We start from the raw sequence: 16,179 nt of genomic DNA on the forward strand, positions 1-16,179 counted from the left end.
TCATAAGGCTCAATACTGTACAGTATTCTAGAAGACTTATTCCAGCTGTGACAAGATTGTGGAATGATCTTCCTAATCATGCAGTTCAATCACATGGAACTTGAAAAGTTCAAACCTTTTTTAAAAAAAAATTTATGTTGAACAGGCTGACATATGTCTCTCTCTTTAAGTTATATATGACAGATCTATTCTAACGTTACTGATCAAGATATTCTAGATTTACTATTCATTATTTTCTATATGGTTTATTTCTTTATTTCCCTAATGGACTGTGTTTTCCTGTTGGAGCCTTTGGGCTTATAGCATCCTGCTTTTCTAACCGGAGTTGTAACTTAGCTAATAATAATAATAATAATAATAATAATAATAATAATAATAATAATAATATTACTGTAATCATCTAAGTGTCTGGATTTTAAGAAGTCTTTCAGTCTTGAGATAGTCAGCTTAGTGCAATGAAATCTCTTGCATGGAAATAAGGTCAAATATGATTAATGGGTTTGTATTTAAAAACATTTTTTTTATCCTGTGTATTTTTTTCAGGTGACTAAAATATAAAAACCACCTCAGAGCCAATTAATTCTATGCATATTATATCATGCATAACTAAATTTTAATCTTAAATGTTATGCCTCAATCACTAAAACTCCGAACATTCACCAAATAGTTAATAACACAGTTCCCGTAAATTTCTTCTGCCCTTTGCAAGTTGAATCACTAATAAACTTTTCTTTTACTTCTTTTACAAAAGATTTATGGTAATCAGAAAACTTTACTGCTTCAATCCATACATTACAAGAATAACTACACTATTTACTCGGTATGGCTCCCCAGCCCTTCATTTCTTTCATGCATTCAGATGACCTTACAAGAAGTATCAAACAACCCTCACCCCCAAAGTGAAAGAACAAGTAAATGAGGTTAGTTTTTACCATACATTACAAAAAAGTTTTGTAAATACATTTTATATACAATTTAAATTTCCATACACAAGTAATACTGGATTTAAAAATGTCTTAAAAATTTGCTTCCTAGTTTTCCTTTTTTTCAATTCTACTATAACAGACGACTATATTTTTCCTTGAGTTTTTTTTTAGTAAATCTCATACCACTTGTCATACATATCCAAAAAGCTCCCTATTTCTTTTAATTCCTTTTCTCTTGGGGTCTATTGAGATTTGATTTAATATCAATCACGCTGTCTTTTTAAATATCATAAACAACTCCTCCCATTTTATATAAGTTCTATGATTTAAAACTAGTATGAGTTGGGGATGCATTTAAAAATGTTATTTTCATTAGTAAAATAAATTTTTGAATATACTTACCCGATAATCATGTAGCTGTCAACTCTGTTGCCGACAGAAATCTACGGTCGGGATACGCCAGCGATCGCTATACAGGTGGGGGTGAACACCACAGCGCCATCTGTGGTCAGGTACTCTAGTACTTCTTGTCAACACCACCTCAATTTTTTCCTCGGTCCACTGGTTCTCTATGGGGAGGAAGGGTGGGTCAATTAAATCATGATTATCGGGTAAGTATATTCAAAAATTTATTTTACTAATGAAAATAACATTTTTCAATATTAATCTTACCCGATAATCATGTAGCTGATTCACACCCAGGGTGGTGGGTGGAGACCAGCATACATGTTAACACAGAAGCTAAGTATCCCGTATTTTATTTTATTAGTTATTAAAAAATAACATAAAATAAATAAGTACCTGGTAAGGAAGACAACTTGAACCATTACTCTGCCTTTATTAAGTACGTCTTTCTTACTGAGCGTAGCGGTCCTCTTAGGATGCTGAACGACTCTTAGGTGCTGAAGTATAAAGGGCTGCAACCCATACTAAAGGACCTCATCACAACCTTTAACCTCGGCGCTTCTCAAGAAAGAATTGACCACCCGCCAAATCAACAAGGATGTGGAAGGCTTCTTAGCCAACCGTACAACCCATAAAAAGTATTCAAGAGAAAGGTTAAAAAGGTTATGGGATTATGGGAATGTAGTGGCTGAGCCCCCGCCTACTACTGCATTCGTTGCTACGAATGGTCCCAGGGTGTAGCAGTTCTCGTAAAGAGACTGGACATCTTTGAGATAGAATGATGCGAACACTGAATTGCTTCTCCAATAGGTTGCATCCATAACACTCTGCAGAGAACGGTTCTGTTTGAGGGCCACTGAAGTAGCCACAGCTCTCACTTCATGTGTCCTTACCTTCAGCAAAGCAAGGTCTTCTTCCTTCAGATGAGAATGTGCTTCCCTAATCAGGAGCCTGAATAGGTAAGAACTGAGTTCTTAGACCTTGGAAGAGAAGGCTTCTTGATTGCACACCATAAGGCTTCTGATTGTCCTCGTAAAGGTTATGACCTTTTTAGATAGTACCTAAGAGCTCTAACTGGGCAAAGTACTCTCTCCAGTTCGTCCCCCACCAAGTTGGACAGGCTTGGGATCTCGAACGACTTAGGCCAAGGACGTGAAGGAAGCTCGTTTTAGCAAAAAAACCGAGCTGCAAGGAACATGTAGCCGTTTCAGATGTGAAAACTATGTTCCTGCTGAAGGCGTGGATCTCACTTACTCTTTTAGCTGTTGTCAAGCACACGAGGAAAAGAGTTTTTAATGTGAGGTCCTTAAAAGAGGCTGATTGGAGAGGTTCAAATCTTGACGACATAAGGAACCTTAGGACCACGTCTAGATTCCAGCCTGGAGTGGACAACCGACGTTCCTTTGAGGTCTTAAAAGACCTAAGGAGGTCCTGTAGATCTTTGTTGGTGGAAAGATCCAAGCCTCTGTGGCGGAAAACCACTGCCAACATACTTCTGTAACCCTTAATCGTAAGAGCTGAAAGGGATCTTACGTTCCTTAGATGTAACAGGAAGTCAGCAATCTGGGTTACAGTGGTACTGGATGAGGAAACTGCATTGGCCTTGTACCAGCTTCGGAAGACTTCCCCTTTAGACTGATAGACTCTGAGAGTGGATGTCCTCCTTGCTCTGGCAATCGCTCTGGCTGCCTCCTTCGAAAAGCCCCTAGCTCTTGAGAGTCTTTCGAAAGTCTGAAGGCAGTCAGACGAAGAGCGTGGAGGTTTGGATGTACCTTCTTTACGTGAGGTAGACGTAGAAGGTCCACTCCTAGAGGAAGAGTCCTGGGAATGTCGACCAGCCATTGCAGTACCTCTATGAACCATTTTCTCGCGGGCCAGAGCGGAGCCAACCAACGTCAGCCGTGTCCCTTTGCGAGAGGCGAACTTCTGAAGTACCCTGTTGACAATCTTGAACGGCGGGAATGCATACAGGTCGAGATGGGACCAATCCAGCAGAAAAGCATCCACGTGAACTGCTGCTGGGTCTGGAATCGGAGAACAATACAACGGGAGCCTCTAGGTTATCGAGGTAGCGAACAGATCTATGGTTGGCTGACCCCACAGGGCCCAAAGTCTGCTGCAAACATTCTTGTGAAGGGTCCACTCTGTGGGGATGACCTGACCCTTCCGGCTAAGGCGATCTGCCATGACATTCATATCGCCCTGAATGAACCTCGTTACCAGCGTGAGCTTTCGATCTTTTAACCAGATGAGGAGGTCCCTTGCGATCTAGAACAACTTCCACGAATGAGTCCCTCCCTGCTTGGAGATGTAAGCCAAGGCTGTGGTGTTGTCAGAGTCCACCTCCACCACCTTGTTAAGCTGGAGGGACTTGAAGTTTATCAAGGTCAGACGAACCGCCAACAGCTCCTTGCAATAGATGTGAAGTGTCCTTAGCTCCTGATTCCATGTTCCCGAGCATTCCTGTCCGTCCAAAGTCGCACCCCAGCCCGTGTCTGATGCGTCAGAGAAGAGACGGCGGTCGGGTTTCTGAACAGCCAAAGGTAGACTTCCTTGAGAAGAAAGCTGTTCTTTCACCACGTGAGAGTAGACCTCCTCTCTTCGGAAACAGGAACTGAGATCGTCTCTAGCGTCATGTCCTTTATCCAGTGAGCCGCTAGATGATACTGAAGGGGGGGAGGTGGGGTCTCCCTAACTCGATGAACAGTGCCAGCGATGAAAGTGTCCCTGTTAGACTCATCCACTACCTGACTGAGCATCGGTTCCTTCTCAGCATGCTCTGGATGCAATCTAGGGCTTAGTATATCTTTGGGGCTGACGGAAAAGCCCGAAAAGCTCGACTCTGAAGATCCATACCCAGGAGACAATGGTCTGGGATGGGACGAGCTGGGACTCCTCAAAATTGACCAGGAGGCCCAGTTCCTTGGTCAGACCCATAGTCCATCTGAGAATCTCCAGACAGCGACGACTTGTGGGAGCTCTTAAAAGCTAGTCGTCTGACGGAGCCGGACACAAGATCATGGTACTGCAGCACAGTCTGTGAACTGTCAACCATGGGGAAGCGAGGAAGTACAGTGACAACCCGAAGCTGTCTAGACTGTCTGGGTCGTACAGACAACTCCTTATCGGGTTGCTGAGGTTGCCGCACTGCGTCACAAAAAGACACTTCTGCTGGTTGTTGAACGTCTTCCCAGTGACACACTGACTCCGTAAACAAAAAATCCTCTAACAAGGACTAAGCTTGGACTGCATGTCTTGCAACACAGCTCAAGGTCTATGGGAGCAGGTGTGGTAACAGACGGGGTTAGCGACTGAAGTGGAACCATTACCCTCCCTGGAAGCATGCTATGCTTAAATAAAAGTCCATAGGAGGCTAAGCAGCTAAAGGCTCCTCTCCAAATGACAGAGTCCTCAAGGGAAAATCAGAAGGAGGGAGAATAGCACTTTCTCATCTACAGGAACCATATCCGAGAAAAGCTAAGTTCTCTCAGTGAGGGTTTCACTGGTGCAAAAGCAGCAGACTAGAAGGCAACGTTATGAAACTGCTTGACAGTCTAGTGAGTTGGCAACAACCAAAGATGTGTGACTGAGAAGCATGCGGTAAGGTATGCAGAGCATGCTGTATGTAGAGCATGCTGTAAGGTAAGCAGAGCATGTTGCATGGCGTGCGGCTTATGCTGCATGGGATGAGGCTCATGCTGCATGGGATGAGGCTCATGCTGCATGGTATGAGACTCATGCTGCATGGGATGAGGCTCAAGCTGCAAGGGATGAGGCTTATGCCGCATGCGTTGAGGAGGATGCCGCATAGTATGAGGCTCCTGCCTCATGGGTTGAGGCGGTTGCCGCATAGCATGAGGCTTTTGCCTCATGGTTTGAGGAGGATGCCGCATAGCATGAGGCTCCTCATAAGCATGAGGCTGCCTCATGGGTAGAGGAGGATTTTTTAAAGAAATCTGAACCTGACACTAATCTAGCTGTCCGAGGATTTACCTGGTGAGACATCAGTCTCTTTACCAGCGAGTTTTACCAGATTTCCCCGGGCCACCACGTGACACAATGGTAGTAATTCAATCAAATTACCCCTAATGAGTCAATATGGATAAATATCAACACAACATCGTGTTGAAATAGAAATAAATTTCTACCTCATACTTGGGATCGAACGCTAGCCCCTTCTAAAGAAAGGCCAGGTCGAAATCAACCATGCCACGAGAGCCCATTCAAGAGTTGAGGTTCTTGCCTCAAGAGTGGAGGTGGCTGCCACAAGAGTTGAGGTTGCTGCCTCAAGGATGGTGGAGGTTGCCGCAACGCAAGAGGTTGCTGCATAGCGCTGGTATCTGGCAACTCCCAAAGCGGCAGCTCACGCGTGGAGGTAGGTTGAGGAACCTCAACATCATACGTCTGGCAGGGTGGACTGCGCAGAGGTGGAGTTGAGGTTGCTGCCTCGAGGATGGTGGAGGTTGTCGCACCGCAAGAGGTAGCTGCCTCGAGGATGGAGGAGGTAGTCGCAACGCAAGAGGCTCCTACCTCAAGGGTAGAGGAGGTTGCTGCAAAGCATAAGGCTCCTGCCTCAAGTGTTGAGGAGGTTGCCGCGTGGCAAGAGGCTCCTGCCTCAAGGAAAGTGGAGGTTGCTGCACAGAGCTGGTATCTGGCAACTCCCAATGCGGCAGCTCACGCATGGAGGTAGCTTGAGGAACCTCAACATCATACGTCTGGCAGGCTGGACTGCGTAGAGGTGGAGGAGCGCTCGCAGGAGGAGGTGTGTTAACCTTCTCTGCCTGAAACTCCTGCATCAACACCGCAAGCTGAGACTGCATTGTCAGCAGCATAGACTACTAGAGTTTAAGAAAGACAACAACAAACGGAGCTACTGTCCGTTGAAACTGAGGGTCTAAAACAGCTGGTGCGGCAACAGACGGAGTTACTGTCTGTTGCGATACCACCTTGCCTCTCTGGGAGGTATGCAGTTGTCGTACTGCAGCAAGTCCGAACTGACCCAGTGCTAATGGCACCACCTAGGAGTTGGACTTGCGCGGAAGGGACCGACTTGCACTTAAAAGCTGCAAGATTTGGTCCATGGTTTCTGCGAGAAACCTCTTCCGCAGACGAGGAATAAATGGGCTCTCTCGTCTTTGTGTGGGTGGGGTGATCACGTCGGCTACGTGAGTTGGTTACACCCGAAACCACGGAGGGAAACGTCTGTTTGTCGATCAAGGCCTGCTGAACCCATAAGTCCTTCGACATTACTTCTCCCCTGGGCTTGGGAGCTTGTAAGAGGTCCCAGACTAGGCGAACAACTGGCACGAACAGACGAACCCTCGAACGCAACACTGTAACACTATGCGCTTATCACTTTATCACTTTTGATTTTCTGTTTGCACTTATTTCACTGAACTCGAAACTTTAAGTGGTTTGTACCTGAAACACGCAATTCTATCCTTCATTAAAAGTTAGTAATTGCGAAAACAGTATTACAATGTAACAGAAAAACATAAAGAAAGATAAATAATTCAGTGGCTGGAAAAGAGATTAAACACTAGATCAAATAAACTACGTTTAAAATCTCTCACCGCATAAGTCTGAGAACAAGAATAAAACTCTAGAAACGTTTACCTTCTTCCCCTAAAGAGACTAGGGAGAAGAGCAAAAACGATAACAACGTTACCCGCTTGAACGAAACGTTTATCCTCCTCTCTCTCCCTCCGTCTCTATCTCTCTCTCTCTCTCTCTCTCTTGACTTAGCACCTGAGAGAAGAGCCCAATTATATATATCGTTAAAACATATTATTGTTAAAGGAAAAAAACTGAAAGGTCTCCCAAATAAAAAGTTCCTTTATTAGAATAGAACCATTTAAGCTAAGAAAGAATGAACAAAACGCTAGAATCGGTTTACTCTTACTGCAACGTGACACCGTGATAGACTCTCTCTCTATCGTAACGATAGAGCGCGTTGAACGTTCTGAACGTCAACAACTGCAGAGACAAAACAAAACGTTAGTTCAACTTTGAAAACAGTACAAGACTTATCAAAGAAATTCTTTCAAAAACATTAAAATAGCATAATATGTTAACAGGTAAAAACGAAATGACGGGCTCAAAGTTAATTAACTTCGGTTCCAAGAAAAGACCGCCTACTATTAGGAAAGGTCGAATATAAACAAATATAAAAATTAATTTTAATAAGTTTATAATAAAAGGAAGTTAATCAAAGAGGCCTATAAAAGGCGGAGAGATATAAAATAAATCTATAACTTTGTTAAGCAAAATTAAGAGAGTCTATACTCTCTTCGACACCAACACTTCCGTCTAAGGGAAGGGTCGGCCATTTAAAAGTGAAAGAGAGTTCATACTCTCTTCGTACCAAAATTAAATAAAAAATTAAATCAAATTAATTCCAAAAACTTGCTAAGCTAATGATATAGCTTCCTGAATAGCGAAGGCTAAACTCTAGAGCAAATACATCACCAAATCGTGAGCAATAACTCCAGAATCAACAGCGTATCCATGTACTGTAGGTCTAGCCGGAGGCACGACAGAGGAAAAATTGAGGTGGTGTTGACAAGAAGTACTAGAGTACCTGACCACAGATGGCGCTGTGGTGTTCACCCCCACCTGTATAGCGATCGCTGGCGTATCCCGACCGTAGATTTCTGTCGGCAACAGAGTTGACAGCTACATGATTATCGGGTAAGATTAATATTGAAAAAACATAAATAATCCATCACAAGAAGATTAGGCGTTAAACAACAGACCTAAATTACCAGATTTCTCTGGGTACAAGAGAGATTCTGCTATCAAATGAACTAGTGGGACGTGAAAGACAACCTTAAACAGACTGTTTTAACCATAAAAATGAGGTACCGAAGAGTGTCTGCTATCAAATTAGACTGAATCTTTTAACAGTAATAATGAGACCAAGGTCGGAGTGAATGATACGAAATGGACACTACTTAAGGCGAGGTGAACAAGAATTAACCAAGTCACTGATTCATGTTCAAGGGTAATTTGGAGAGTAACTTGTTGATCTACAGTGACTGTACTATGATAACTGAACAAATTCTTATACACGAAACACTATTGTATAGCGAGGCTGAAAAGCTCTGTGGAGGAACTTAACTTTCTAATCTATAGGATGAATTTTAACTGTCTAGTGACATAAAAGATTCCTCCTCCTGTAATATTATTCATTAATGGCCAGGGAAGTCATTCGAGGCTCTTTTATGCGTTTGGTATAACCGAGTTAAGAATTCCTCTAACTTTTAAGCCTAATTTACCTTCATTTACATTATTGTTGATGTTGAACCAAGAGACAACTCTTACAGAAGGGAAAATGGGAATAAAAATCAGTACTAACAGCAGTAGTTGATAATCTTTTACTTGGAGGGAGAAAGGAAACCAAAAATAATGCGCCAACCAGGAAGGTTAAAAAGGTGATACTTGAAAACATTTAATACAGAAGGAAAATGTTAATAATACTTTGAACTGTTTGGGCCTGTTAAAATCTATTGTGAAATAAATGAAAACACTACCCAAAATCATTCTTTCATCATTTAAATATGTAGCCTCAAATAACATATAACTTGTACTGTATCGCTTTGATAAGAACCTCTTCGTTTAGGTATTAAAAGCCGGAGATCGCTACTTCTCCATTTAAATCTCATAAGAAAACTTTGCCGCAAGAAGCCCGGAGAACTAACTCCCACCGTGAGAAAAAAGAAAAGAACAGAAAACTGTGAAACAAAACTAGGACACGAAGTCTGTGAGACAATAAATCAGGCAATCAGTGACAAAAGGGTAAATTCATCAACTCTACAATTTCTGTTATTAGTTTCAAGAAGCTAATAGTGAAGTGGCATCGATCAAGCAGTATTAATACAGTAAATATTCTTAAAACAACCGAATCGTTCCTACCTTTTTAGTTTCTCCAGGAACATCCGAAGTGGATTCGCGTCTCGGAGGACGTTTCTTGAATCTACCAACCTCGTTTGGAGATGTGGATTCCACGACCTGGCCTTCGATCACCTTGGGATACTTCTTCTTGCAGACCGTCAACCCTTCGATGAAGTAGGGTCCAAAGAGATCGCCCAATTTCCATGTATGACTGTAGTTTTTGCAGAGAGAGCAGAACCAAGAGGTGTCTTTGGAAAACGCATCGTAATTATTATGAAGCGTACTGTTGTAACCAACTTTCGCAGTCTTTTGTTTGGCTTCGATTTTACAATAAAACTGAATGTTCAATTTCCGCACCTGCTTGTCCTGCTCCTCTTCGTCACGGTAAGGGGTATTAACGATCACCTCTCCCGACGTGCTCGGGTCCACCCGAATGTACGGACCCTTCCTTTCCCCGTCGCCCTTTTTCTTTCCGTCGTCCCCCTTCCTTTTCACGTCGTCGTCATGTCTCCCTTTGCTATTGTACTTCACTTTTCCTTTCACTTTACCCTTCTTGGCACTGGATGTGTCACTTTTGTATTTCTTACCCTTCCCATTTTTCAGTCCCTTTGATTTGGCGGAAGCAGACCCCTTCCCATGTTTGAAACTAGTTGGCACCTTGTCATTATCACCACCCCCATCACCTGCCATTTCAAGGAAATTACTTAATGTACTACCACCACGGCTCTCACTTTCACCACTGTCGTAATCGTCATCGTCATCGTCGTCATGTCCATCACTATCTGCTCCGTCGTAACTTTCAGCAGCGCTATCCAAGTTTTCAAGGTCCTTGGGTACATAATCTTCATCCTCACTTTCTTCGTCTTCCATATTGAGTAACCTAATCAGATCATTCATCTCGCTGTCATCCATATTCCTTGGGGGCCGCGACGAACGCTTGGGACGTTTCTCAATGTAATTCTCTTCTGTAGCACCAGGTATAGCGGAAGCCGTCTCCTCTAGAAATTTTGCAATGTTCTCCACAGTTTCTGCATCTACATCCATATCTGTACCTTGAGGAACCTCCATTGCATCTGGGGGAGGGATCGGCATGTTGTCCGAGGTCTCCGGAACGTCCAGTAACATGTCCGAAGGGATGTCAGAAATTGGATTTTTGGTGGCGTCATCATCATCATCTTTCATTACAGGTTGTGTATTGTTACTTAGGGAAAGCATAGGGTTTTCACCATCAGGATTCTTTTCATGGGGTACGGATGTGACATCAAGAGGCGAGGGCTTTTCTTCATTTTCTTTCTTTGCTTCTTCCTCAACAGAAACCATTTTCAGATTTACCTTGGAATCACTTTCAGCCTTTTCAGGAGGAGGAAAGTGAACCTTAACTTCAGCTTCGACTTGCTTCAAACCAGTCTCTTGACTTTCCAACGACTTCGCCCTACTAATCTGGCTTTCAAGATTCACTCCATCGCCAAAACTTTTAACTTCGGGTATGATAGGTACAATGCTGTCCTTGGCATCATCGTTTCCCGGTCCAGGGTTACCAACATCCCCTAGAGGGTCTTGTACATCTTTACTTTCAGGCAACTCAATGTTTGAATAATCTTGTGTTTCTATTGATTTATCGTTCTCAATAAATGCTTTGAACTGACTTCCAAAAGATTCTTTTTCTATTTCTGGCCCTTTCCTCTTGGGGTAAGGCATCGATATTCCATGACCTTTGGATTTCTCCTGGGTACCTGAGATTGCATTTGGAGTGTCTGCACTTTTGTTTGTGGTGACAGACTTGTTATCAACGAGCATTTTTGAAGTTGGATTTTGTAGACTTTCCTTGACATCACCTTTATCAGGAATGGTTTCCTTGACTTCTATATTGGCAACTGGTGTAGTGGGATTTTCCTTGGGGATACAACGTTCCAAGTCCGACCCAAATTGGGAGCCTTTTATAATCTCATTCGCTATCAGTTCCTCCTCCTTTGGTTTCGCAAGTTCCGAATCGGCCTTTCCATCTTGCTTAGAACTTGGCCTTCTCCCTCGTAACCTCCTGACACGAGATTCCTCCTCCATTTGTGCTATCACAGTTAAAGTTTCTCCAACAGATTCTGGTTTATCTGAGGATTTCAAACCCTTTTCATTTTGTGGGGCATCACAGGAACTCGGTGTCTTCTCATTACTTTCTAAACTTGTATCTGTCACTTTGTTGGGTTTGTTTTGAAGCAAGGAATCCTCAGGTTTTAAAGAATCATTTACCACGTGCGAAGGTCCCGTCTTCTCCTCAGAAGTACTATCTAAATCACACGAGTTGACCTGTGTATCATTCTCCGTGGAATCTTCATCAGCATCATCATAAACATCTTCAGGTACCGACTGATACTGATTGGTTTCTCCTGGAAGCGCATTCATTTCTTTGTCGCCATCAAATAGCTTCTTCTTCGTTCCTTTCGGAACGGGCGTGAATTTTCTCTTCCGTTTCTTGCCTCTGCCCTTCCCTTTACCCTTGGCAGCCGCTCCTGGGCTTTCGACTTTCACACCTTTAGGGGGTCTTCCTCGTTTACCTTTCTTGACCGGGGGAATAGAATTACATTTCTCATCAACATTAATACTGTCTGGAACTTTATTATGGCTCTCATCTGTAACTGCCGAATCACCACAAGTGGGAAGACTTTTCTCTGGGGATGAGACGCTATCGACATCACAATTCGAAACCTGACCTGCAGTCACATCATTAGGATCGAAAGGTTTTCTCCCTCTTCTTCGCACGCGACTGCTCGGAGAACCGTCGGCTATGTCCGACCCACAAGAGGGTGACTCGTCCTCTTTGTCAATCTTCTCCTCAGAATTTTGTGCACTGTTTACGATAGACCCTGAGAACGAAGTGTTAATTTTGGAATTACTGGGGAGTGACTGAAGACTCAAATCAGAGGAGTCGTCTCTGACATCCAACAATGACGAATCCATATCTCGATGCTTAAACCTACGGGTGCTTCTTCGGGGAGAAGTGACATTAACATCTAATTTTGCATTGTCAGCCGTTAAACTATCACAACTTTCAGAATTTTGTAAAGCATCAGCTGATTTCCCATCGACATGGGAGGTTGCATGGTTGTAGGCAGTGCCCCCTTCATTGCAAGAAACTTCCGTGAAGGATTTTGATAAGTCTCGAACTGGAGGAGACACCCCTCGGAGCCACTCTTTGTTACGCTCTGACACGGGACTCCTGGAACTCGAAAAGAACTTGGGTGACTTAGGAGATTTTACCATTGTATCACGAGACCTAGGACTAATATTAGCTTTTGCCACTTCTACGGGAGACTGCTTATTATTCTTCTTAGGACTAAAACCTTTCTTCCTCCCTCTCTTGCCCTTTTTCCCTCGACCTACACCATCACTATCAGTGTCATTAAAATCGTACACATCGGGGCTGCAAGACGAAGGGGTTATGGGAGGGGGACCTGGAACCCTTAAATCGGGCTCCATGGCAAGAGACGTATCAACGTGCAAAGGCTCAGTGATACTTGAGAATTCGTGGGTATTTGCTGTCACTTGCAATCTGCCTCTACCCTTTGGGGCTCCCCGGTAGAGGCCCCTTCCCCGCCCTCGACTTGGGGGAGAATTATGCATAGACTTGGGTGGCGATTCTTCCTGAAGACCTGACGATGGTTGGGGAGGTGGTAGCGGCGGTGGCGGCAGTGTAATAGGACTTGTTGGAGGTTCATTTGTTTGTGGTTGTTCAGGACTAGGATTGCTTTCACTGTCAGTCCTTTCGCGACACTCCTTCGGCTTCCTGCCTTTCTTTTTCACCGGAGTAGCGTCAGGAGACGAATCCTCGTTCATCTCCAGCACTGGGTCTGTGCCATCTTCAACGTAAGAAATGGCCCTTTTTTGCCTAGTTCTCCTTTTACTCTCTGCACTTTCATCCAGCTGCCCCTCAATACCAGCGGTCTCTACTTCCGCCGCGGGTTCGCTTTCGGATTTCCTCTTCCTGTTCCTCTTTCTAGGACTGAACAGAATTTCGTTATCACCGTTATAAAAATCCTGATCACTTTTATCTAAACTTCTATTCAAAGGTTTTTCTGTTTCACAACTTTGCATGCTCACATTTAACGAAGACTGACTGTCACTACCACTACTACTAGCATTCTTGTCCACAGCCTCACAAGATCCACTGAGACCATTCACAGGTGTGATTTCTACATTGGGACTTATAGTACGTGCAGTACTTTCCTCTCTCGTCTGGTTATAACTCGTACTAGATAGACTATTACTTGTCCCACCATCACTCCTAGAACTTACTTCACTCACATTTGTCTTTACCACCATATTGTCACTGACCATAGTGTCATTTTCCATATAACTAGGAGAGCACCTCCTCTTTTTAACGGGTGCAACATTGCTATCTAAAGAAGCGTTACTAGGAGGGGTCCGTACACTACGAATGTCCACCTCTGGCAGGGATATCTGTGGTTGCGAGAGGGAGCGAGGCGGAGGGTCCTGTGAGGGATAAGAGGGTTCAACTTCCCTTGGATGCGGTTCCAGCAAGTCTGTCCGAACTTGCAGCTGATGCGTTTGAGAATGCGGGGAAGGAGCAGGGGGCCCTTCCTGCTTCGTGGGTGGAGGAGGAGGAGGAGGAGGAGTTGTCTGAGCTACCTGCAGGAGCTGACTGGCATTCAGGTGAGCTGCCAAGAAAGGGTGAGCTAGAGCGTGACTCATAGCCTGACTCATTCCCTGAGAGGGGAACGTCTCTCTGGACAGCCGTAAAGCTGGATCTACTGGCGAGTTACTGTGCACGGAATCGTGAGGGGAATTTCTGTGTTCGCCGCCAGGGTTCCGAGCAAGAAGCACATCATAGCCCTGAGAATCATCTGAACTCGAGTCACCCCCACCACCTCCACCAGTCTCAGATTGCATAGCGACAGGGTATATGACACTCTGGCGCCTAGGCTGCTCCTGCTTGCGCCTGTGCCTGATTCTCTGGTCACCTTCACTCTCGCTTCCACTCTGCACTCGCCTGCCGTCGCTTCCCATATCTCCCCCGCCATCTCCGACTCCGGGAGGTGGCTCAAAGTTCCCTTTTCCAATCACAGGAGTACAAACTGTCTCCTGATTATTGATGGTTGGAGGAGGGTGGGAGCGCGTCCTCCCCGGCGATGGCAGAGGGTCATCGTGTCGAATGTCGGCTGGGACTGGCGTGCACTTTCTCCCCTGGGGCGAGGGCTGCTGCATACGTGAGGCTCCGTGCATTCCTAACCCTTCTCCGTTGAGTCCAGCTGTAGCTGCTGCTACAAACGCAGCTGCCTGTTGCTGTTGCAACTGCTGTTGATGATGTTGCTGCTGCTGCTGCTGCCTTCTCTGCTGTTGCTGCTGCTGCTGTTGATGCTGTTGTTGTTGCTGGTGATGGCCAGACAATGCATTAGCAGCATGAAGAGCAGCAGGATTTATGGATGGCGGAGGTGCAGCCGGGAGGGCACTGAGGGCAGCGGCTGCGGCAGCGTATTGGCGAGCTGCCAGAAAACTTCTGTAGACGTTAGCTGCATCAGCACCCCCACTGGCCACAAGCTGTTGAAGGGAAGCCAAAGCTGACCCCATGCTGGCTCCCATGCCTGGAGGCAGAGGGGGCGTGGCCTTTGTCTCCCCTTTGCTGGGAACCCTGCGGCCCTCGCTTCGGCCCTCCGGGCGGCCTTCTCCGCGACCATCGACCTGTCCTTCATAGCCACCATAACCATACAGTCTCATATCACCTCCACCTCCTGAAAGCAAAAATGAAAGGGTGTAAATTAACGTCGGTAATTATGATAAAAATTTACAGTTTACAGAAGGTCCTCAACTTACAAACACAAATCAAACTGAAATTCTGAATCTCTGTTGTATCAAAAGTTCATCACGAAATAGGGTAATAAAAGAATATATAATTCTATGCAGCAAGCAAGAAGACATTTGGAATATGAAACAGGACTATCTGTGAACCTTTGACTATCTGGAATTTTCAACATTCACATAGAAAAAAAAAAAGTCCTGATATCTGTAAATTTCTATATTTGAAAAGACTAAAACTTTAAAAAAAGAACTTTTTACATTCAAATATTAATTACTGACTTGTTTGGTTTAATTACTGTGAAAGAGAATGAGACCGAGTATGAGGCACTATAAGCAGAGGAGAAAAAGATTAAGTATGGGTCACATCAAAGTAGAGTTAAAAAATCCTGAGGAGAAACAGTAGGATCACTGCTTGGGTCAATCAAGTTATATTATACTGCCAATGAAAACTCTTTGTATACCATTTCACCATTCGTTGAACCCAATTGATGAACCTGAACCTGATTGACGGACCTGCTTGTCAAACGGTTCGGAGAGGTGGAGTTAGCCATAAGTGCGTAAGGTTTGTGGACAATGAAGCCCCGCCCACAAAAGTCAGGCACGAACAGACTTTCTTCAAACCGTTCCATGAGCGTGTTCGACAACCGAATACTCCATTCACACATTTGAACATCACCTCAATCACTTGTAAACCTGCCTTAAGACACAAGTACTGTATCACTCGACAAACTCGCCAATTAAGCCATTAAAGATCCCTTTCCTCATAACTTTGGACAAATTCTGAACATCATGATTGTGCGTATGAATAACTGTGATTGTATCATGTGTTGGCAACATTTTGATGATTGTTCTTCCAAAGTTCAAAGTTGGAGCAAATGCTTTTTTGTTGACCAGGCAGACATGAGTCTTTTTATAGTTTATTTATGACATATTTGTTTTTGATGTTGTTAATAGTTTATATATGACATGTCTGTTTTGACGTTGTTACTTTTTTTAGAATGATTTATTGTTAATTTGTTCTCTTCATTTATTTATTTCCTTATTTCCTTTCCTCACTGGGCTATTTTTCCCTGTTGGAGCCCCTGGGCTTATAGCATCTTGCTTTTCCAATTAGGGTTGTAGCTTGGATAGTAATAATAATAATAAT

The 16,179-nt window shown here is 44.1% G+C and overlaps 1 protein-coding gene across 2 annotated transcripts in view; it reads right to left on the reverse strand.

Annotated features, from left to right (window-relative positions):
- The window catches only part of LOC137625327 (serine-rich adhesin for platelets-like), a 58,638-nt gene that overhangs the window by 20,515 nt on the left and 21,944 nt on the right, over nt 1-16,179 (reverse strand). For both annotated transcript variants that reach the window (XM_068356166.1, XM_068356165.1), the window contains exon 4: nt 9,246-14,965. In XM_068356166.1, the coding sequence (XP_068212267.1) occupies nt 9,246-14,965 (5,720 nt within the window). The remainder of the gene's footprint in view (nt 1-9,245; nt 14,966-16,179) is intronic.

Source organism: Palaemon carinicauda, chromosome 32 (genome assembly GCF_036898095.1).
Source record: "Palaemon carinicauda isolate YSFRI2023 chromosome 32, ASM3689809v2, whole genome shotgun sequence".
NCBI lineage: Eukaryota > Metazoa > Arthropoda > Malacostraca > Decapoda > Palaemonidae > Palaemon > Palaemon carinicauda.